The 24,300-nt window shown below is 41.9% G+C and overlaps 1 protein-coding gene across 1 annotated transcript; it reads right to left on the bottom strand.

Annotated features, from left to right (window-relative positions):
* Positions 1–21,536: 21,536 nt before the first annotated feature.
* LOC121785971 lies at positions 21,537–24,047 on the bottom strand. The gene is made up of 5 exons (XM_042184467.1): positions 23,498–24,047; positions 22,472–22,869; positions 22,222–22,370; positions 21,961–22,137; positions 21,537–21,794 (listed from the first exon to the last, which is right to left on the bottom strand). The coding sequence occupies exons 1-5, from the start codon at positions 23,938–23,940 to the stop codon at positions 21,750–21,752; spliced, it is 1,212 nt and encodes a 403-aa protein (XP_042040401.1). The 5' UTR covers positions 23,941–24,047; the 3' UTR covers positions 21,537–21,749.
* Between the last annotated feature and the right edge of the window lie 253 nt (positions 24,048–24,300).

The raw sequence follows: 24,300 nt of genomic DNA, 5'->3' as shown, positions 1-24,300 counted from the left end.
CCTTTGATAAGTGGCTCCGGCATTCTTTAAACCGAATGGCATCTTTTTATAAGCGAAAATGCCGAAATCGGTAATGAAAGCTGTTTTCGGAGCGTCACTCTCATCCATCAACACTTGGTGATATCCTTTGTATAAATCAAGAAAACAGAAAATTTCGAAGCCGATCAAAGCTTCTACTTTTTTATCTATATTCGGAAGGGGATAGCAATCTTTAGGACAGTGCTTGTTTAGATCGGTAAAATCTATGCACATCCGCCATCCTCCTTCTTTTTTCTTGATCATCACAGGATTGGCCACCCAAGAAGGATATTTCACCTCGAATAGTACATCCGCTTTTAGTAATTGGCGGACTTCGTCATGGATGACTTGGCTTCTTTCTGCCGCAAAGAGTCTTTGCTTCTGTTTTACTGGCCGGATTGAAGGATCAATATTTAACCGATGAGTGATTACCTCGGGGGGCACTCCGGTCATGTCCAACGGAGACCATGCAAAGACATCTTTGTACTCCTTGAGGAGCTGAATGGTCTTTTCCCGGAGTAGAGGCGTTCCTGCGAAACCGATCTTGACCGTTCTGGATGGATCATCTTCGTATAACTGAACGGTCATTGAGTTCGGCTCTGAAGTGACTTCGGTCATCTCGCTTGCCTCTGACTCCGGTTGCTGTGATTGCTATGCTTGATGGTGCCGAACTGATTGCTCGGCACTTTTAAGCGCAATCTGCAGACATTCTTTTGCTCTCTTTTGATCACCTCGGATGACCGCTATCCCACCTTTAGTGGGGATCTTGATGGTGAGGTGATAAGTAGAGCAAACGGCCCGAACTGTGTTGAGCCAGTCTCTCCCCAGGATGATGTTGTACGGGGACCGAGCTTTCACCACAAAGAACTCGATCATCGTATTGGAGCTTGTAGGCGCTTTTCCCACCGTGATCGGAAGGCTGATAATACCTTCAGGGCGGGTGTCCTCCTGGGCGAAACTTTTCAGAGGAAGTGGAGCCGGACTGAGCTGAGCTGGATCCACTTCCATTTTATCGAAACATTCTTTAAAAAGAATGCTGACTGACGCTCCTGTATCCACAAATACTCTGTGGATCAGTTTGTTTGCCACTCCGGCTTGAATGACAATAGCGTCTTGGTGAGGAGAGATGGCTGGGACGGGATCGGCATCTGAAAATGTAATCACTTCGTCTTTCTTCAGCCTTTTATGTGTTGGCTCCTCTTGATTGGAACCTCTGCGTTCTGCTTTTAGGGACGACTTATTCTTCCCGGCAGGGAGAGCATCAATAGTCTGGATTACTCCATCATATTGCGGCTCGTCGTCGTCTTCGGGATCCTCATGCCTTTTCGGATCCTGAGGATTGCAGTTCGCACCTCTCTGCCTTTTGTTCTTTTTCGGCTGCTTGCTTTGGTATTCTTTTAACGTTCCTGTTTTCACAAGAACATCAATACCTGCAGCCAAATTTCGGCACTCCTCGGTATCGTGACCGTGGGCTTGATGGAAGGAGCAATATTGATCCTGAGGTCGGCGCGCGGCCGATTTCGTCATCCGCCTTGGTTTTTCGAACATATCGGAATGTAGTTCGAAAATTTCCGCTCTTGACTTGTTTAAGGGTACGAACTGAGCGGGCGGCTTCTCAGGATTGAGACGTGGTCCCAATCTGCCTTGTACCGGTGCCCTTTGAATTCTTTCAAAAGGAGTTCGGCGAGGAAGCACCTGGCCGCTTTGATCGGGCTTCTTTTTCTCTTCTCGGGATGAGCTGTCTAAAGACCGTTTTCGACGGTCTGCCTCATCCGCACGGGAAAACTGGTCCGCAATGTCCCACATTTCTTGAGCTGTTTGCGGACCGCACTCCACGAGCTTTCTGTAGAGAGCTCCGGGCAGGATTCCATTTTGGAATGCCGAAATGACAAGTAGATCGTTGAGATCATCTACTTGTAGGCATTCCTTGTGGAATCTCGTCATGAAGTCGCTGATCTTTTCGTCGCGACCTTGACGTATAGAAAGCAGCTGAGCCGAAGTGATCCGGGCTTCCGCTTTCTGAAAGAACCTCCTGTGGAAAGCATCCATTAGATCTCGGTATGATCTAATGCTGCCTTGAGGAAGGCTGTCGAACCACCTTCTGGCGTTCCCAATGAGCAGCTCGGGGAACAGCTTGCACATATGGACCTCATTGAGACCCTGGTTCGCCATATTATATTGATAGCGTCCCAAGAAGTCATGAGGATCCACTAGCCCGTCATAAATCATTGACGGTGTCCGGTAGTTCCGCGGCAAAGGAGTTCGGGTGATATCGTCCGAGAACGGAGTCTTTAATGCTCCGTACATGGCGAACCCGATATTTCTTCGGTACGGAGGAGATGGAGTTCTCCTGTGGTTCCGGTACCGAGGAGGAACAGGAACATGTCGGGGTTGAGGATTCTTTCTCCTGGAAGACACGTCACTACTGCGGTAGTGACTTTCATGTCTGGATGAGGAGGGAGAATCCGCCGTTGTCTTCTCCGGCTGTTGGCTCTTCTGCAGGAAGGTTAAGAACTCCTCCTGCTTCTCGGCCAAGAACAGCTTGACAGCTTCATTTAAATCGGGCTGCTGGGAAGACTCGGTGCGATGACTCCTGGAGTGGCTTGTTCCTTCTTCGTGAGAACCGGAGGTAGATGTCTCCCGAGGCCGTTTTTCAGACCTGCGAGCTGGACTAGCTTCCTCACGGTTATCACGAACGGTATTACGGGTAGTATGTGATCTGGTATGCATTTTTTTGGGGTGGAAAAAGGGTCAAAAATTCGCTTTATCACAAATTTGGTTCTCTGCTTCCCACAGACGGCGCCAGTGATGAATGGGCGAATTTTTGATGGTGATGAATGCAGGAAAATGCAGATCACGACACAGAGAATTTACGTGGTTCGATTTACTGAGGTAAATCTACGTCCACGGGAAGAAAAGAGGGCAGAGTTGTATTGCTTGATCTGTTTTCTACAGCTTACAATACAGACTTGCTATTTGATCTTTTATCTCTAGAGAGCTTAACAGAACTTAACCTTATCTATCTGATCTAGGTTCTATTTATACATTGAACCAAAGATCGTGGCATGCAGCACCATTTACTAGGTAGTGGATGTCGTGGAGATCGTGGCGATCTTGCATGGGTCCACTATCCTGCATGAGTTAATGACTGCTTGACACCACTAAATAGATCGTGGGTGTAGTGGAGGTGGAAATCCTGCATGAGTCCACTATCTCCTAGTTCGGTCGAATACTGAGACCGAACTGCTGAATTATTGCCGAGCAGCTTTTGCCGATCTGAGAGTAGAGCTTGATGCCGACCTGAGAGCAGAGTTTGATTGGTTGGCTTTTACCGAGCTGTAGGCTGGGGCCGAACTCTTTGGTTGTGCCGAACTGAACTCTTTAGTCATGCCGGACTGATACTCTTTAGTCATGCCGAACTGATACTCTTTCTTGGGCTTTAGGCTGATGGGCTTGTTTAGTACGTACTCCATCATAGTCTTTATTCTCTACCAGCATTTACTAACATCAGAAATTCGCGGATCCATCACTGGCGCCGTCTGTGGGAAACGAAGAACAAAATTTGTGATAAAGCGAATTTTTGACCCTTTTTCCACCCCAAAAAAATGCATACCAGATCACATACTACCCGTAATACCGTTCGTGAAAACCATGAGGAAGCTAGTCCAGCCCGTAGGTCCGGAAAACAGCCTCGGGAGACATCTACTTCCAGTTTTCACGATGAAGGAACAAGCCGCTCAAAAGGTCCACACACCGAGTCTTCCCAGCAGCCTGATTTGAATGAGGCTGTCAAGCTGTTCTTGGCTGAGAAGCAGGATGAGTTCTTAGCCTTCCTGCAAAAGAGCCAAGAGCCGAAGACGAAAACGGTGGATTCTCCTTCCTCATCCAGACATGAAAGTCACTACCGCAGTAGTGCCATGTCTTCCAGGAAGAAGAATCCTCAACCCCGACATGTTCCTGTTCCTCCTCGGTACCGGAATCACAGGAGATCTCCATCTCCTCCATACCGAAGAGATGTCGGGTTCGCCATGTACGGAGCATTGAAGACTCCGTTCTCGGACGATATCACCCGAACTCCCCTTCCACAGAACTACCGAACTCCGTCGATGACTTATGACGGGTTGGTGGATCCTCATGACTTCCTGGGACGCTATCAGTATAACATGGCGAACCAGGGTCTCAATGAGGTCCATATGTGCAAGCTGTTCCCCGAGCTGCTTATCGGGAACGCGAGAAGGTGGTTCGATAGCCTCCCCCAAGGCAGCATTAGATCTTACCGAGATCTAATGGATGCTTTCCACAGGAGGTTCTTTCAGAAAGCGGAAGCCCGGATCACTTCGGCTCAGCTGCTTTCTATACGTCAAGGTCGCGACGAAAGGATCAGCGACTTCATGACGAGATTCCACAAGGAATGCCTACAAGTAGATGATCTCAACGATCTACTTGTCATTTCGGCATTCCAAAATGGAATCCTGCCCGGAGCTCTCTACAGAAAGCTCGTGGAATGCAGTCCGCAAACAGCTCAAGAGATGTGGGACATTGCGGACCAGTTCTCCCGTGCCGATGAGGCTGACCGTCGCAAACGGTCTTTAGACAGCTCATCCCGAGGAGACAGGAGGAAGCCCGATCATAGCGATCAGGGACATCCTCGCCGAACTCCTTTTGGCGATCAGGGACATCCTCGCCGAACTCCTTTTGAAAGGATTCAAAGGACTCCGGTGCAAGACAGATTGGGACCCCGTCTCAATCCCGAGAAGCCGCCCGCTCAGTTCGTACCGCTGAACAAGCCGAGAGCGGAAATTTTCGAACTGCACTCTGACCTGTTCGAAAAGCCAAAGCGGATGACGAAATCAGCCGCGCGCCGACCCCAGGATAACTACTGCTCCTACCATCAAGACCACGGTCACGATACCGAGGAGTGCAGAAACTTGGCTGCAGGTATCGATGTTCTTGTGAGGGCAGGGACATTGAAAAAATACCAAAGCAAGCAGTCAAAGAAGAATAAGAAGCAGAGAGGTGCGAACTGCGCTCCTCAGGATCCGAAAAGGCAGCCGGATCCCGAAGACGATGACGAGCCGCAATATGATGGAGTAATCCAGACTATTGACGCTCTCCCTGCCGGGAAGACCAAGTCGTCCCTGAAGTCAGAGCGCAGAGGCTCCAATCGAGAGGAGTCAACGCATAAAAGGCTGAAGCAGGACGAAGTGATTACGTTCTCGGATGCTGATCCCGTCCCGGCCATCTCTCCTCACCAAGACGCCATTGTCATCCAAGCCGGAGTGGCAAACAAACTGATCCACAGGGTGTTTGTGGATACAGGAGCGTCAGTCAGCATTCTTTTTAAAGAGTGCTTCGACAAACTAGAAGTGGACCCAGCTCGGCTCAGTCCGGCTCCGCTTCCCCTGAAGAGCTTCGCCCAGGAGGACACCCGCCCTGAAGGTATTATCAGCCTTCCGATCACGGTGGGGAAAGCGCCTACTAGCTCCAGTACGATGATTGAGTTTTTCGTGGTGAAAGCTCGGTCCCCGTACAATGTCATCCTGGGAAGAGACTGGCTCAACACAGTTCGGGCCATTTGCTCCACTTATCACCTCACCATCAAGATCCCTACTAAAGGAGGGATAGCGGTCATCCGAGGTGACCAAAAGAGAGCAAAGGAATGTCTGCAAATTGCGCTTAGAAGTGCCGAGCAGTCAGATCGGCACCACCAAGCATAGCAATCACAGCAGCCGGAGTCAGAGGCAATGACCGAAGTCATACCGGAGCCGAATTCGATGACAGTTCAGCTGTACGAAGACGATCCATCCAGAACGGTTAAGATCGGCTTCGCGGGAACGCCTCTACTTCGGGAAAAAACCATCCAGCTCCTCAAGGAGTATAAAGACGTCTTTGCATGGTCTCCGTTGGACATGACCGGAGTGCCCCCCGAGGTAATCACTCATCGTTTAAATATTGATCCTTCGGTCCGGCCGATAAAACAGAAGCAAAGACTCTTTGCGGCAGAACGAAGTCAAGTCATCCATGACGAAGTCCGTCAATTATTGAAGGCGGATGTGTTATTCGAAGTGAAGTATCCTTCGTGGGTGGCCAATCCTGTCATGATCAAGAAAAAGGAAGGAGGATGGCGGATGTGCATAGATTTCACCGATCTAAATAAGCACTGTCCCAAAGATTGCTATCCCCTTCCGAACATAGATAAAAAAGTAGAAGCTTTGATAGGCTATGAAATTTTTTGTTTTCTTGATCTATACAAAGGATACCATCAAGTTTTAATGGATGAGATTGACGCTTCAAAAACGGCCTTCATTACTGATTTCGGCATTTTCGCTTATAAAAAGATGCCATTCGGTTTAAAGAATGCCGGAGCCACTTATCAAAGGATGGTAGACAAGCTTTTCGGCACCTGATTGGAAAGGAGGTCGAAGTGTATGTTGACGATATAGTCGTCAAAAGCAAAAGCACTTCGGAGTACGAGCACAACCTCAAGTCCACTCTCAACGTGCTCAAGAAAGCCAACCTCAAACTTAATCCCCAAAAGTGTACCTTTTTGGTAGATTCGGGAAAGTTTCTGGGTTGTTGGGTTTCAAAGGACGGACTCAAGGCAAACCCCTCAAAAGTTCAAGTCGTTCAGAACATGGCAATGCCGAAGTCCATACATGACGTGCAAAGGCTAACCGGATGTCTAGCCGCACTGAATCGATTCCTTTCCCAAGCAGCCGAAAAGCAACTGCCGTTCTTCAAGGTGTTGAAAAAGGCACCAAAGTTCGAGTGGGGAGCCGAGCAGAAAAAAGCCTTTGACGAGCTCAAAAGTTATCTAGCCGAGCTTCCTATTCTCTCTGCTCCAACCGAAGCCGAAGTAATATTCTTATACTTAGCGGCATCGGATCAAACCATCAGCGCGGTGCTTGTACGAGAAGAAGGCCTAAAGCAGCTTCCCATCTATTTTACAAGCCGAGCATTAAGAGGTCCAGAAACCAGGTATCAACCTCTGGAAAAGATTGCTCTAGCATTAGTAAATGCAGCAAGGAGACTGCGGCCATACTTCTATGCTCACAAGGTATGCGTCTTAACTGATCTGCCACTTCGGCAAGTGTTGACCAAACCAGAAGCATCAGGCAGAATCGCCAAGTGGGCTATAGAGTTGGGAGAGCACACAATTGAATATCTACCTCGGAAAGCCATCAAGGGACAAGCCTTGGCAGATTTTCTTGCAGAAGCAAAGTTCGATCAAGCAATTCCTGTTATTGCCGAACAGAAGAATTCTGCCAATGCCGAACTAGCACAGCCCTTGGAATCCGAAGTAGAGCCGCCGGACTGCTGGAGCGGATTCGTAGATGGAGCTTCAAACAAGATGGGAAGTGGAGCTGGTATTCTACTTGTCGCTCCCGACGGACACGAGGTAACCTACTCACTTCGGTTCCTATTCCCCACTACTAATAATGAAGCCGAGTACGAAGCCCTCCTAGCCGGACTCCAGTTAGCGCAAAGTCTGCTCGTCAAATCTCTCAAAGTCCATTGTGATTCACAAGTCATAGTAAATCACATGTTGGGTACAAGTGAAGCTCGTGACGAGAGAATGAAGAAGTATTTGGACAAAGCGCAAAGCATCAGCCGAAGTTTCTCCTATTTTCGGATAATCCGCATTCCCAGAGCGGAAAATAGCCGAGCAGATACCTTAAGTAAGTTGGCCTCAGATCCGAGCTCAAAGGCGGAAGAATTAATGCATCGAAGCATTGATGAAGCCGAGGTACATTCAGTATCCAGCTCGCCGAACTGGATGACGCCGATCTTGCAGTATCTGGATCAAGGACAATTGCCCGAGGATAAGAGAGAAGCTCGGAAGATCACGTGCCGAGCACTTCGGTACGAACTTCATGAAGGAGTCCTCTTTAGAAAGTCTTACCTCCAGCCGTTATTGCGGTGCGTAGGACCAGAAGAGACGGACTACATCCTCAGAGAAGTTCATGAAGGATCGTGCGGTAGCCACATCGGAGCCAGAGCTTTAGCTAAAAAAGTTCTGAGATGGGGATATTATTGGCCAACCATGGTACAAGAGGCAGTGCAGCTCGTCAAGAAGTGTACGAAGTGCCAAATTCATGCAAATGTCCCAAGGATGCCGCAGACCGATCTATACACTATGCAAAGCCCTTGGCCTTTCATGCAATGGGGCATAGACATAGTGGGACCACTTCCTCAAGCTCCTCGGCAAATGAAATTCCTTATCGTTGCCGTGGACTACTTCACGAAGTGGGTGGAGGCTGAACCATTAGCTACGATAACGAGCTCAAAGGCATTGGACTTCGTCTGGAAGAACATAGTGTGCCGATTTGGCATACCCCACATCCTCATCTCGGATAATGGGACTCAGTTCACCGACAAGACGTTCAAGAATTGGTGCCAAGAGCTGAACATTCAACAGCGGTTCACTTCGGTCTCCCATCCCCAAGCAAACGGACAAACGGAAGTAACGAACCGGATTCTGGTGAAAGGGTTAAAAGCTCGGTTAGAACAAGCCAAAGGACAATGGGTAGAAAATCTCCCTCAAGTCCTATGGTCCTACCGAACTACACCCAAAACCTCCAACGGTGAAACTCCGTATAGTCTGGTGTACGGCACTGAAGCCGTAATTCCGGTGGAGATCGGCGTACCCAGTCCCCGAACTCTAAATTTCTCCTCAGAAATGAATGACGACGGACTGAGAGCAGAACTAGATCTCGCCGAAGAAAGAAGAGAATTGGCGTGCATAAAAGCAGCCAAGTATAAGGAGCAAGTAGCCCGGTATTATAACCAAAGGGTGAAAAAGCTTCAATTTCAAGTGGGAGATCTCGTCTTGAGAAACAACGAAGTAAGCCGAGCAGAAAAGCTGGGCAAACTCGAACCCACATGGGAGGGTCCATATCGGGTGTCAGAAGTCCTCGGCAAAGGGTCTTATAAATTGACTCACATGTCAGGAGAACAAGTACCCCCGAACATGGCACGTCTCCAACCTCAAGAAGTTCCACTTGTAAGAGACAAAAGTCCGGTCAGTCCGTCTCGTGTCTAGTTCGGTCATAGGGGTATATGTTTTTATTTGTTTGTTTCTTACTTGTACCTTTTACTTGTCTTTTTTTAAAAAAAAAAAAAAAAAAAAGTTTAAAGTTTTTTTTCTTTCATCTTTTTCATTTTTTCTCTATGTGTTTTGTCTCTATGTGCTTGTCGTCTCTTACAAATGGTACCAAGGTATATCGTTCTTCAAAGACTGATCCCCTTTTTAGATCGATTATTAAAGACTATTGTGAGTCCAAGCTTCTAAGGAGGATATAAGACCACAATTCAGCTTAACAAGCAGTCCGTCTGAAACGAACTGCAATAAGCCAACGATTGTGAGTCCAAGCTTCCAAGGAGGATACAAGACCACAATTCAGCTTAACAAGCACTTCGTCTGAAACGAACTGCATTAAGCCAACGATTGTGAGTCCAAGCTTCTCAGGAAGATACAAGACCACAATTCGGCTTAAGAAATAAGCACTTCGTCTGAAACGAACTGCAATAAGGGAAAGTCCGATCCACGCGATAAACCTCGCCGAATTAGGACGACCAAGTTCGGTCAAAGAAGTTTACCTCATAAGACCGAGGACGACCATGTCTAGTCAAAGAGGTTTACTGCATAAGACCACTTCGGTTAACTGGGAAAGTCCGATCCACGCGATAAAACTCGCCGAATTAGGACAAGGGAAAGTTCGATCCCGGCGACAAAAATCGCCAAATTAGAACACAAACCAAGTCCGGTCAAAGAAGTTTCCTTCATAAGATCAAAGACGAGTCCGGTCAAAGAAGCTTACTTCAAAGTCCAAATACGAGTCCGATCAAAGAAGCTCACTTCATAAGACCGATGACGAGCACGATGAAATTGTTTCGCTGAACTGTAAGTAAGCAGTGATAAAAGCGAAAGGAAAAAATTTCATTTATTAAATCTCGTTCGGCAGACAATTCAGCTCCCCTACGAGAAGGCATTACGCCATTACAAAGGACTATTCTACTGTCCTCGGTTGCTAAAGTTAAGCCACCTATCTGCAAAATCCTCTGGAAGCCGAGTTCGGTTGTTCCGAGCAGATGAAGAATAAGCAGGTCGACGAGATGCTATCCTCGACCCAACACCTCTTCCGCGAGCCCCAGAAGCTCTAACCCCTCGGCGATGAAGAGTCTCTGCAATAAGCATCCGCTGATCTTGCTCGCTCATAGTCACAACTCCTCGGCGAATTTCAGTCCGTCCCTGTCTTGACGATTCCGGTTGCTCCTGAGCCCGTTCTCGTCTTGACGTTTCCGGCTGTTCCGGAGTTCGTTGTTGACTTGGAGTAGGATTTTGAACAAGGGAACCAGAGGCTTGATCTGGAGTGCGAGCATCTGTTGGCGGGAAATGCCTAAGGAATCTCTCGATTGAGGGACGCCGGGAAAGAATGATGTCGTACCGAGAAGCCCAGCGCCGTAATGATTTCACGACTTGTTGGCAAGCCGAGCTCTCCAGCGCATTGTTCCTCCGGAGTACATGATATTCCTCCCACAGTTCGTCAACTCGACTCTGAACATCTGATATGGTCACTCCCCCGCGCACACGGATGTAATCCTCGTACGCAGTCCTCTCAGCAATGGTCGTATTCAGCTCGGCCTCCAGATCCTTCTTATCGGACTCTAAGTCCTTATTATCGGCCTCCAGCTTCACTAAACGAGCCAGAAGCTCGTCATTCTTCGTCTGATCGGCTATAGCTCTTTTCTCAGCTTCGTCTAAAGCCGAAGAGTACAGCCGTTTCCAGTGAAGTATCTCCATCTCCTTGAGTACAAAGCAGCTATATTAGTTCGGCAGCTGTACCGAGCAGATAGTAAAATACAACAGGAATAAAGGCGAGTACGAAAAGCTATACGAAGACAAGTGTAGAGAATTTTTCATTCACAAGGAAAATTTTTTACACTAGGAGGGCTTCAAGGCCATTTTACAAGGAAGAAACTAGACTAAGAGAAGGGAGACGAAATCATACTCCGCCAGCTTCGTCTCCGGCTCCTCGGTCTGGTTCAGCTTCTTTCTCCTGAGCTACCTCAGCCTCGGCCTCGCATCCTGCCGGCCTCGCCTCCGCCTCCTGATCGGCTTCCTTCTCCGGATGCCCGGCCCGCTCGACTTCGGCCTCCCGCTCCAGCGGCTCGGCCTCACCCTCTCCGTTGTAAGTCGAAGCGGGTGAAACGGGTCCCACGGAGGCAAAGATAGCCTCCAGGTTCTCGTCCCGATCAGCTCGACAACTCCGGACTCGGTCTGCAGAAAGCAGGACCGAGGATGAAGCGAGCTCCTCAAGGAGCGGCAGATTCTGAAGCCGAGCTGCTATCTCTCGGCTGTACAGAGGCAGCACGACGTCGGCCCCCTGCTCGCCCTTATCGGTAATTAGCCTTACCAGACTACCGACAAAGGCCGAGAACTGGCTGCTCAAAAAGAGTTTCTCCGTGTAAACACGGAGAGCCTCCCCCTGGGCAGCCACGGCGGCAGCCTCCTTCTGAGCCTCCCGGTGCTTCGTCTGCTCTTGCAGGATGATGAGCTGGTTTTTGGCTGACCGGGCTTCATCCTGAGCCGAGATCCTAGCAGCTCGGGCCCTCTCAAATTTGGCCTCAGCCTGTTCGGCCAGACTACGAGCAAGATGCAACTTCTTCTGCATCTCCTCGTAGTCGTGGGATGCTTTGGAGAGCTCCACGGAGACGAGCTTGGCTCTCTGAAGATGAACAAGGAAAAAACTCAACAGAATGGCCATCAAAAAATGTGGAAAAGAAGCCAAGTCAGAAAGCTTACCTCCACAAAATTCGTCGGCCATTGAAAAGGCTCAGGGACGTGTTCCGGGATGTCTGCAACCACCTCGGAGATGACCAGGTCTTTCCCCGGCACTCTTGGGGACTCATGAAATTTCCCCTTCCCTTTAGCCGAACACGGCTCCGGCTCTTTCGGATCCGAAGAAGAGGTTTTTTGCCTCTTCGGATTCTTCTCGGCTTCAGACGCCGAGCGAGGGGCTCTCTGCCTCTCCGGCTCCACAAGCTCGGAGGACTTTCGGATAGCCTTATTCAACATGTACACTGCCAAAAAGCAAGAAAGCCAGGTTAGTTTTCTTCGTTAAAGCAGTAGAGCATAAAGATAAAGAGAAATCCTCACCCTCGGCCTCTTCGTCCGAAGACGAGATGTCGAACACGACGTCGCCCTTGACGAGCTCAGACTCCGTGTATTGTTTCCTAACTATGGGAATCTTGTTGAGCTCGCCATCGAGCTCGTCCAACGGTTCAGGCCGAGGATGACGGATAACGGACTTCGGCCCTCTCCAGGGAAAACTAGGAGCCGCGGTCCTATCATAGTAGAAGAAGCGGTTTTGCCACTTCGGCCACTTCGTTTTACAAAAGGCCCTAAAGGGCTGTACAGGGATCAAGTAAAACCAAGACCCCTTCCTCTTAAATTGAAAGAATTTAAGGATCGCCTTCAAAGACAAATCCCTTCCTAACTTACGGAGTTCGGCAGCGAAGGCCGACAAGTGCCTCCAAGAGTTCGGAGTCACCTGGCCTAAAGGAAGCTGAAAAAAATCTAGTAAATCTATAAAGGCAGAAGGGAGGGGGAAACGAAGCCCGCATTCTAAGCAGGCCTCGTACACGGTGGCGTAACCCTCCGGCGGGGAGTCAGCCCTATGATCACCGTCAGGTACCACCGCCTTCCCCCCAGGAAAAAAGTATTTTTCGGGTAGGGATATCACAGTATCCTTACTCAAAATACTATGGAAATACTCTACGGTCTTCTCCCCGGACTCTTTCCGGCCAGAAGACCCCTTACCGCCTCTCCTACCGCTACCCGACTCCGAAGAAGAAGAAGAAGACATTTTTCTTACTTTTTGAAGGTGAAGAAAGTCTGAAGAAATTCTTGAAAGCGGAGAGAGAATTTTCGCAAAAAAGAGAGTGTGCAGAAGAAGCAGTCGCAAAAGTGCTTCAATGATGAAGAAAGGAGGTATTTATCAGATTCGGCGAAGATTTCAAAATCGTCGCACCGTTTCGAATCCCACCTTTTCAGGATTCAACGGCCGGATTTTACTGTCGCATTTAATGCAAGGCACGTCCCCTGACATCAGCCTCCCCCTTGCCTTTATCCAGAATGCCGAAGTGACTCACTTCGCCGAAGTGATTCACTTCGCCCTTCGGGGGGGGTAGTGATGGGGTGCGTACTAAACAAGCCCAACAGCAATGACGGCCCATCAGCCCAAAGCCCAAGGAAGAGTATGAGTTCGGCATTACCAAAGAGTTCGGCCTCAGCCTACAGCTCGGTAAAAGCCAACCAATCAAGCTCTACTCTCAGATCGGCAACCAAAGCAGTTCGGTCTCAGTATTCGACCGAACAAAGAGTTCGGCCTCAGCCTACAGCTCGGTAAAAGCCAACCAATCAAGCTCTGCTCTCAGGTCGGCATCAAGCTCTACTCTCAGATCGGCAACCAAAGCAGTTCGGTCTCAGTATTCGACCGAACAAGGAGTTAGTGGACCCATACAGGATTTCCACAACTTCCAACACACCCACTACCACGTGGTGTCAACTCAGGCCACGATCGTAGGCCATGACCTACGCTACATCCACGATCTTAGGCCATGACCTCCACGACATCCACAACCATCATTAGTGGTGATGCAAGCCACGATCTTAGTTCAATGTATAAATAGAACTTAGATCAGATAGAAAAAGGTTAAGCTCTCTAGAGATAAAAAATCATATAGCAAGTCTGTGTTGTAAGCTGTAATCCCAGATCAAGCAATACAATCTTGCCCTCCCTTCTTCCCGTGGACGTAGATTTACTTCAGTAAATCGAACCACGTAAATTCTTTGTGTCGTAGTCTTTATTCTCTACCAGCATTTACTAACATCAGAAATTCGCGGATCCATCACACGGCAAGTCGCTAATAAATATTAATTCATTATTAATATTACTCCAAAAAAATTGGAAGATCCACTCATTGAGAACTGTCGTGATTGTGGTCTAGTTTATTTTAGTAAATTTGTTAATTTTTGTAATTATAAATATGCCTAGAATTGTCTCAGAGATTATAATGTTTATTAGTATTACTACTTCCTCAGTCCCTCTATAGGTAGTTTAGAGTTTACTTTAAACACAAAATTAATAAATAATTTTAATTAATTAAATAAAATGACAATAAAATAGAAGAAAGAATAACATAAATAACTAAATTAGAGGGGGTAAAATAAGATAAATTAAGTGTATTACCTTTTACTATTAAAAAAATGACTCAATCCGGATACGACTTAACTATAGTGAGACGTAAAATTAAGAAATTAAGTCTCGTCGCCATGATCCATTGACAACGCTCGTACTAACAAATTTCAAATACTTCACTATATCTAACACAACATTTTTGCAAATATATATACGTGAAAGATACTGATAATATTAGTGTTGAAAATAGAGCTCAAGTTAACACAACTACAGGTCAAAACACAAGTGAAACAAAGAAGACAACAAAAAAAACTTTCTCCAAACAACACACCAACTAAGTTAACCCTTACAACTACTAAAAAAAAGTAAAAAAAAAGTAGCTAAATTCGAATGAAGGAAAGGCCTTTTCTTTCATAACACATCATGTAACAACACTTGGCCATTTCCAACATCAACTCGGATGTCTCCTCGAGCAGCTCATCGGACGGCATCACCAACGGCTCCTCAATTATGGCATCGAGGGTCATGTCGAGGCGAAGCCGGGTCACTTGAATATATTGAGGTGGCGCAATTGCTGAAAATGGAGCTAGTGGTTTTGAGTGGAGAGATTTGGGAGGGATTGTTTGAATTGATGAGGAAGACATGATTTTTGTTCAAGTTTATGTGTTTTTTCTTTAAGGCTAGTTTATATGTTTAGTTTTTAAGAAGGTTGATGCTACTTATATAGTAAGTGTAATGTGTAGTGGTGGCTTTATTAAGGTAACGTGGTGAAAACGCGTTGCTAAATTTCTTTAAAGTATTGAATCTTCTTTTTCTTTCCACGTAGGAAATTTGTGGCAAGTATTTTAGGATGTGTTTTATGGCATAGACTGATCATTTATTTATTAATATATGGCACGTAATAGCTTTACTCCAATCATTTGCACCAAATTCAAATTTTACACTATTTTTAAGTATATGACTCACAAAATTTTTGCAGTAGCACTATATTTGGTATTGTTCCATGGAAAAACCAAAAAATAGATTTGAGTTTGGTGTATGATTGAAGAAGTTTTCTACACCAAAACTCATTTTTATGTATGATTAGAAATTATCTAAACACCACTATCTAAATTCATGTGTCAAAATAAAAACGTCCACTTAAACTAGGATGGAGGGAGCACTTTCTAGTTTGCGGTGGATTCATGATCAATATTGGAGGGAATGAAATCAATAAATAAGGGCTTTTTCACTTTAATTAAGTATTGGAAATTTGGCTTCCACATGACTAATTTAATGTATATGACTATCTTTCAATTGCCCAATTAAAGTGATCCTATAAAGATTAAAGTTTGGGCTAAAGTGTATCTATTTTGTTATGGAAATAAGTGCAGATACCCATTTGTGATTTTCTATTTGTTGAGGGACCAAATAAAAATAAAGGAACTTATATTATTTATAAATATAAATTACGGTTATGTTCCCCAGACGTCAGAAGAAAGATTCGATATCTCTGTACTCCCTCTATAGACTATTGTGAAGAACGTCTCTGATCGTTTGGAAGAACGATAGCCGCTGCTGCAAAGCAATCCCACTGTTCTATTCTAGATGGATCAAGGTACGTTTCCGCTTTACAGTTTATGCTCTTTCTCCGTCGTTCTTAGTTAATCATCATAGAGATACTTATGTAATTGTTCACTCAATTATTATAACATTACGTTCGAAAAAAATCCTTAGGACAACGTTTGACACCCTTGTTTTATTACAAAAACTGCATATCAAGATGACGGCTGTGATTTCTGTTGTTCGGTTGTTCCTAAGAAAACATTAGGCCATCCTGGCTGTTAATGGCAGCTATATATTGATTAAAATAAGTTTTATGCAAACAATATGGACTTTTTTTGCTCTAAATTGGTTACTTAAGAATATATATTAAAGATTTCACTAAAAAAAATTAACAGACATAAAAATTGGCATTGAAATTTTTTAAAAATAACAATAATTTAGTACGCAAAGAAAGCATTCCTAAATTAGGAACAAATTAACTTAATCTTTTGTCCTTTTAGGACGCTTTTATTTGCATTCTCTAATTTAGTTGGGACACCAACAATAATGACGTCTTTTAAAGCGTTAATGGTATATTTAAAAATACAAATTAAAATTATATGCATTAAAAGTTATCCTTAATGAATTTTTTTGTTAGTAGTGTTTATTTGTCATTATTTAATGTAAACCAGAGTCAACAAGAAGTTCATTATTATTGACTTTCGAAGGTATCGTCACAAATGATATGACGAAAATATTAGTATACACTCTTGATTATATTTACTAGTATTACTCGATTATACTCCAAAAATGATTATGTCAATTTCATTGTTTAATCGGATAATAATTTAATAATATAAAATTTTCCTAAAGAATAAAAAATATATTTGATTTTATATGGAGTACAATATATTTACTAATATGAATAATAAATATTTTAGGATAAAGGCATTTCTGGAAAGTGGATGAGGTTCGAGGAAGAAACGGTGGAAATTGGTCGGAAAAGGTGGCGTTGTGCAGTCTCTTTCAATTTTGTATCGTCGTTTTCCGGCTAAATTCCAAAATACTCATTTATAAAGATCGATGTCACAACATATTAATTATCACCTTTTCTGCTTAATTTCAATTTAATTTCCCTGCCTTACACGGCGCTCGTGATCTTGAATACATGGGATTGCGATATCTCTCTTTTCTTTGAATAAATATAATTGATTGTGATTTCACACAAATTGTACATACATATTATAGAATAATTCAGAGGCGTTGCACCATGCCACCACAAAACAAACATTAAATTGTGAAAGAATTTATATGCTCCAATTTTTTAGCACCGGTATATAAAGTTTAGTATATCTCATAAATTGTAATCTGAAAAAAATCGCTATTTTTAATTTGTTTTCATTTGAATATGATGAGTAGGGTTGGGTTGCCCAATGTTTCAAGGGAATTGTAAAAGGAAGATGGTTTAAAGAATTTGTAGTAGTGTTTTTATATATGAATTGCAGCTGATGATAGTTTAAAGAATTTTATTTGAGCTGGATAATTAAATCGAATTTCCAAATATTGCCTTTTTTGTGCAAGAATACAATTGACTGATAAACCGTCTAATAAATGTTTGTGCTTAATATTAGCTGTGGTGATCTAAAAAGTCAAAAAGTTCTTTTTTGTTTTCTTCCCATAATTTATAGAGTTCAATTTACAATTTTATAATCCAGCTACGACAACAAGTTGTAAGGGGATGAATGAGATTGAGCATATACTAAGTTCACTAAGTATATAAAGGAACCAAATAGAAAATAAAGGAACTTATATTATTTATAAATATAAATTACGGTTATGGTCCCGGACATCAGAAGAACGATTCGATATGCCATTTCTAGAAATAACTAGAAAGGGCATATACTAAGTTCACTCTCAAAGTTAAAATTTCTTCCAAACTTTGAGACTCTAGAAGATAATAGACTTTTAAAAGGACATTTTTTTTAATTTTCTTCTTCCCTCGATAGTAGGCAACTAAATCCTTCCTCCATGTTTCTTTTAGGATCATCAACCTCATACGGCGTAAAATTAATAACTTCATTTTCATCTTGTAACTTGCACACAAGGAATTTAGGCAAAGATCGCGACACACGTCTAGCTATCGTGCTCGAGCTTCGCCCTCAGGGTCAAGACTTCGTCCTAGCTAGGGTACGATTTGGAGCTCAGTTGTCCAAGGCCAAAAATTCCTTATCTAGTTAGACATATGATGCTATTAATATTTAATTAGTTGAAAGTCGAAACTACTTATAATATTTTCAGTTATATTATGGCCCAAAATTCGTGTCTTATCTTTATCTTATTTTGATATTTTTTATATTTATGGGATATTATATGATACTGAAATTGTTTATTGATGTTTCTACTAAAATTAAACAAAATAAATCAAAGAAAATTTTATAGTAGCTAGCGTACGCATATGGAAAAGACATATTGTAATAAATTTGTAGAATTCATGCTTGGATAAGGAACTCCCACTTGTCACATGTAGGCTACCTTGGTGCTAGGCTAAATAGGTATGTCTTTGTCAATTTAATTCTATTTCTAGCTTTGTAAATTCCACTTATAACTAAAAGTCAGTTTTTAACATTGAGCTAGTAGACTTGTCATTATTAATACTTAGTACCACAAAACATATACACCTACGTTTGACAGTCTTAAAATTCTCTAAAGTTAACTAATTAATCAGTTTATTCGGCGATTTTATATTTATTTTTAGGTAAAATCGGTTAAACAAAACAAAACTACTTAGTTTCTTTAACAAATATAATAGTCAAATGAATGATATAATTTGGGTAGTGATCAATATCTTGATTTTCTATTTGCACAAAATGGAACCAGCTAGCTAGATACAATTCATATTTTCTTTATAATCAGACATTTAAATCCGAAAATCAAATCACTAGCGAGTAGAACTCGATACAAATTCAACTCACACTCTACTACTACTACTACTACGACCCGGTCTTTAAAAGTATGCGTTTAAAATCTTCGATACAGTTAAAAATGAGATCTATGGTGGTTCCCATTCAATATCTACCATGCCAACCTCTCATCACTTTGAGGTCACATCGCAAGTTTAATTGCAAAAGCAAGATCGGCACAAAGTGCTAAAATCTATTGGATAACAATATTGACTCAATCTATATCCATATAAAAAAATTATTAGTAATAAATAAATAGTGGACATTATTGATCATCCATCTAAGTGCTATAAATTTCAACCATAGGCTCTTCCCATTATTCATCATTCAATCATCATCTAAACTTTTTCCTCTCTCTCTCAAAAACCCTAAAAATGGCGAATGCCCGTCTAGCGAGATTCATAACTGAGGTGGCGCCACCGCAGTTTGTGAGCGTTATGAGGAATAGGGCGTCGAAGATGCTTGACACCATACATGAGGAGGAGAGGGAAGCAACAATCAAACTCTCTCTATCTCTGCCCTCGTCTTCTCACTCTGCATCATCTGTCCATGCTCAACAACTCCTCAACAATGTTCATAAATCTTTGTCCCAATTCCATGAGTGAGCGCGTGTTTGTACACGCGCTCACTTTATGTGTATATATGCCTGAGCATCATAGCTAAGTGGCTATTTTATTTCGGATCTAACTCGGTTTGTCTTGTTGCTGCTTTATTTTCCGGCTATGGGAAGTTGAATTATGGATTTAAATCTGCAGCATGTGAAATTTGGTTTGTATTTGTAATGGAATTAATTGAATATAGTTCAACAATTTGACTGCTCTTATTGTTTCTTCTCTTGCAACCACCAAAGCTATATATATTTCGTGGCAACATAGTACTCAAATTAAGCGTTAAAAGAGTGAATTAATTGTTGTAAATAACAAAAGTAGGTTGTAAGTTTTAACTATTTTTAAATATCCAAATTGAACATCGTTAGAGGGATATATATAAGGGTTGGGTTGATTGACTTGTTGCCCAATTTTCAGCGGAATTCCGATTTAATTTCACTTGATTACGTTAATATTCTTATAACTGAAAGAAAAGAAGTGGTGTTTGTAGTTATAACAATTCATAAAAGTAAAAATTTACCATACAAATATAGGTAAATATTGTATTATTGTGACCATTGTGGAGAACAAACAACAATACAAAGCTGGTCAATATAAAAATGAAAAAATATGCCAATTTTCAAGCAACACAGCAGGTGTTAATCAAGAAACAAAGGTGTCAATTGCTTCTATTTTCCAACGTAAAAAAATAAACTGTGTTCATTCTGGAATTTGTTAGAAAAATGAGATGATATATAATATGGCCTTCACATATATAGTAAGCAATTGATCCATGTTATATTTGAGGTGTGATGGATGGCCCGGCCCATTTCAAGTTGAATTGGTTAGGTATTTATAAGCTTCAAAAGTGTGACAAAGCAGCCCGACTTCATACATTATCCGTTAGATCCGTTGATTTATTTTACTTATAGTTATTTAGAAACGAATTGGTTGGTGTCCCAACTAAAATTAAGGAGGTTAATTTATGTTATTAAATATACAACCGATGCTTTAAAAAATATTTTTATTGTTGGTGTCCTAACTAAAATTAGATAATGCAAATGGAAGCGTACTATAAAAGCAAAAGATTAAGTTAATTTGTTCTTTATTTATGAGCGCTTTCGTTTGCGTCCTATATTGTTGTTATTTTTTTTTATAATTTTCACGCAGGTAATTGCCTCTCAATTTTTTGTGTCCTTTACAAACAAGTTTTTTTAAGTGATAGCTTATATATCAAAATAAAATTTTGAATTCGCCCTGTTGGAGAATAATCTATACACGTCGACCAACAAATATTAGTACTCCCTCCGTCCCATATTACCTGGGGCATTTTTTTTAGTGGGGGATTTAAGAAAGTGGTGTTTAGTGAGTTAAATAAAGATAAAATAAAGTAGAGGAGAGAAAAAAGGTAAGTGAGAGTAAAGTAAAAAAAGAATAAAGTAGGTAATATCAAATGTTTTGTTTTTAGCTAAAAAAAGAAAAATGATACAAATAACTTGAACACTCCAAAATGGAATATGACTAAGTAACTTGGGACGTAGGGAATATAAGAGAGTGGACTAGCTTGTTAAGTGAATACGAAATTGTGACATAATCTTATCAATTTTGAATTTTCGTACTATTAATCTAAATTGTTAAGAAATTTATGAACTCACATAAATTTAGAGGAAAAGAAATATTAATAAAACGTAAATTTTATTCTGAATTAGGATGGCTAATAATTAATTGTTGCGCCGAATGTAGCATACCAAACTTTAAAAATATCAAATATAATGAATAAAGTTATGTTACTTTATTCCGGAACTTTTTGACCGACATTAAAAGCCATATTAATATTTTCAAATAAACTATTTTAAATTATCTGGTTGTGCTTCAGTTGTGGCCTTAATAATTTTGTCGGCTTTAGTAAAAAACTTAATATTATGTCGTAATATACTTTCGGCACGCGAAATAAAGTTGTTTTTTCAATCATTTTTACTATTGTTTTCATATTAATTCCAATCATTTAAGTTGAATATCTTAACACACCGTTGACAAATTCATCTTTTAGCTGCCATTGTTTTTTTCGTTTTGTAATAGTTAATTATTAGTGGCAACTTTAAGGCTTAAGTTCATTTTCTAGTAAAAATGTAGAACGTTTTAAGAAAATTTTGATCTGCAATGCACCAGCACAATAAATTTACTATATTTAATTTCTCTTTCTATATTAGTGCAGGAAAATGTGATGAAGATATATGAACATCTACTACAAATTGACTTTCACTACATAAAAAAATCCATCATACATAAACCAGCCATTAATTATTACAACATCTCTACTACAACCAACATTTTCTTACAACAATTCAACCATCACATTTTGAACTCTACATTCCACTATATTACAGACGTTCATGATTGATCACTACATGTCATTCTTCATGCCTCCACATTCGACTCAAGCCATCAAAATATTTTCAACGGCACGAGACATCCATAGAGGTGAACGTTGTCCAAGCATCCTAAGATAAAAACATCAGAAGATTATTCTCAAGATATTCGCAATAAAATAATGTATCAGTGTACATAATTAAACAATAGCCTTGGTAGAGGACAATATAACTTTAAAACTAGATAATTAGGACATACATAGAAAAAGTTGGAGAGAGAATGATTATAACAACTCACCTGAAGAGCGACAAAGGCCTTCTCCGCAATGTACTTGTGTAAGAGTGAGGCTCCCCGTTGTTGTAGCTTGTCCGGATGCAGGCACAAAACGGATTTTTGATACGCTTTCTTAACCTGTGAGCTCTCCAGTAATTTCATTAGAGGTATTGCAATCCAACCGCTATTGGGCCATAGAATCTGAAGATCTCAACATGGTAATATCAGGTTTTAATCGTAACGTAAAAAAAAAAAAATTAAAGATCATATTTGTTGTGGTCTCACATGATGTAGGGAAGATAATAGCAACCGGATGTCGGATTCCTTGCCAGTCAACCAAAGCCTTATCTTCTCATCGAGTATGCTCGTGTCATCTTCTAATAGAGAGCTATCCTCAACTCGATTCGACAAAATGTGAGACTCATCCATCACTTCTGCATTTTCAAACCAAGATTATATAGAGCCAAAAAATTAAACCGATATAAAAAAATAACATGAAAAATCAGTAAATTAACTAACTAACTAACTAACAAACCTTGTGTAATTGGTTTCTCTTGAGAAGAATATTTGTGAATCCTATCCTTGGCCCACGCGATGGCTTCATCGACATCGGTGGATTCGTAGGCAGTGTCTCTGCTGCCAGAATCGAGCTCGATCACGTACGAGCTCATCAACTCATCTTCATCTATTTCCATCTCCATTTCTTCATCCATTATTTCGCAGCTCTCTGCGTTTGATATTGCAGATGAAGGTGAATTGAACTGTACGTCGTCGTTTTCGGACACTCTGAATTTCATTTGCTCAATATCAAGATTTTCTTCGATTTGTTTGGATCCCCATAATTTCTCTAGAAATTCATTTTCACAGTCAATATTGGAAAACAGTGGCTGTTTTTTGTGATCTGAATCCCACTTAGTCTTGATGTTTGTTGGCCTAAAATGGGCATAAGTTAGTATCATACATTTATCTAAATCTAAATATATCATAAAGTCAAAGTAGGGTTGAATAAAAGAATATGTGTACACATCTTGTTTATACTAATTCGACGTGTTTTCTAATAAATTGTCTCTAATTGAAATATGTAAAGCAATTTTTGGGACCAAAAAGTAAAAAATTTAGACTGATTATCCAACATGCTTCCGGAGTTCATTTGTTTTTTTTTACGTAAAAAGAAATAATTCGGATATCCCGGAACAGAATATTACTCAAATAACTTGTGACAAATGGATTAATATTTTTCAAAAAAGGACTAATTTCATGTAATAGAAAGAGTCGTAGTACAATTTTTACTATTCCGTCCGTCATTTATAGTCATATTTTGACTCGGCAAAGTTCTAAGAAATTGTTTAACTTTGTAAAGAAAAATGAGAAAATGAGTTAATAGAAAACAAGTCCCAATTTATTTTATAATAGAATGTGAATATAATGAGTTAATCGAATGGTGAGTCCATTTACCTAAAATGGGAAAAAACAAATTTAACTTTAAATCACAAATATCTCAAATTAGCAAAATGAGATTTTAAATCACGGACAAAGGGAGTATTTTTTTAAGAGCACACACCTGAGCTTGGAAGCTAACAAGGAAACATCGTCGTATACGGGAAAGCGGACTGGGCTGAGCTCCTCGGAGCTCAGCACCGACGAGGAATTAGTCTTCGACCTCGACCTCCAGCCCATCATCTTCGCGGCATCCCAGCCGAAAATATCGCTGAAAAAGCCACTCCTTTGGCGGCTGCTACGATCAGTATTACTAACCTGCTGCAAAGATGGAATATCGAAAAGGGGCAAATTCCGGCCCCTCCTCCCTACCGGCTGCGCCGCCGCCGCTGCCGGCTTCTCAGTCGGCCAAAATATGTCGTCGTAGAAGCAACCAGCGGCGGAAAGCTGGTGGGAGAATATGCTGCGGGGAGCGCCCCCGAAGACGTCGGTGAACCGGTCGTCGTAGAGGCTTGTGTTGGCGGCGGGCCGGTGTGTTTCCGATCTCATTCGCCGGAGATGCTCCATTTTCTTGTTATTGTGATTTGATTGGTATCGATATACATGATTGTGTTTCCTTTAAATAGACAGTTTTTTTTGTAGTTTTGCAATTTCCACCGTTATTTTGCCTTTCATTTGTTGAGCTGTAGACACGTTGGAATCAAGCAGGATTCACTTTTGCTGTGGCTTGAGTTGTTATGAGTTGTTATTGGGTCGATCTGCTAACGATCCAATCCATTAAGCCAGATACAAACACGGCCTTTGAAGAAAATCTGAAATTAGAATATGAACTCGACCTATTACATTCAAATCCAAACATGATTTGCACACATATGAACCGGATCTTAATTCAAACTAAGTATGCACACGGTTCAAAAAGCTGTCGGT

The sequence above is a fragment of the Salvia splendens genome, chromosome 22 (assembly GCF_004379255.2).
Source record: "Salvia splendens isolate huo1 chromosome 22, SspV2, whole genome shotgun sequence".
In the NCBI taxonomy this organism is placed as follows: domain Eukaryota; kingdom Viridiplantae; phylum Streptophyta; class Magnoliopsida; order Lamiales; family Lamiaceae; genus Salvia; species Salvia splendens.
Note: the sequence above shows the minus strand (reverse complement) of the source record. Positions and strands in the feature narration are given on the sequence as shown.

Excerpts from the sequence above, each read along its gene's own strand:
- LOC121785971 (XM_042184467.1), bottom strand. The coding sequence starts at position 23,940 with ATGGAGCATCTCCGGCGAATGAGATCGGAAACACACCGGCCCGCCGCC. Across the intron at positions 22,870-23,497 it reads TTGTTAGCTTCCAAGCTCAG|GCCAACAAACATCAAGACTA; the intron begins GTGTGTGCTCTT and ends TGCCCATTTTAG. Across the intron at positions 22,371-22,471 it reads AGAGAAACCAATTACACAAG|AAGTGATGGATGAGTCTCAC; the intron begins GTTTGTTAGTTA and ends TTGAAAATGCAG.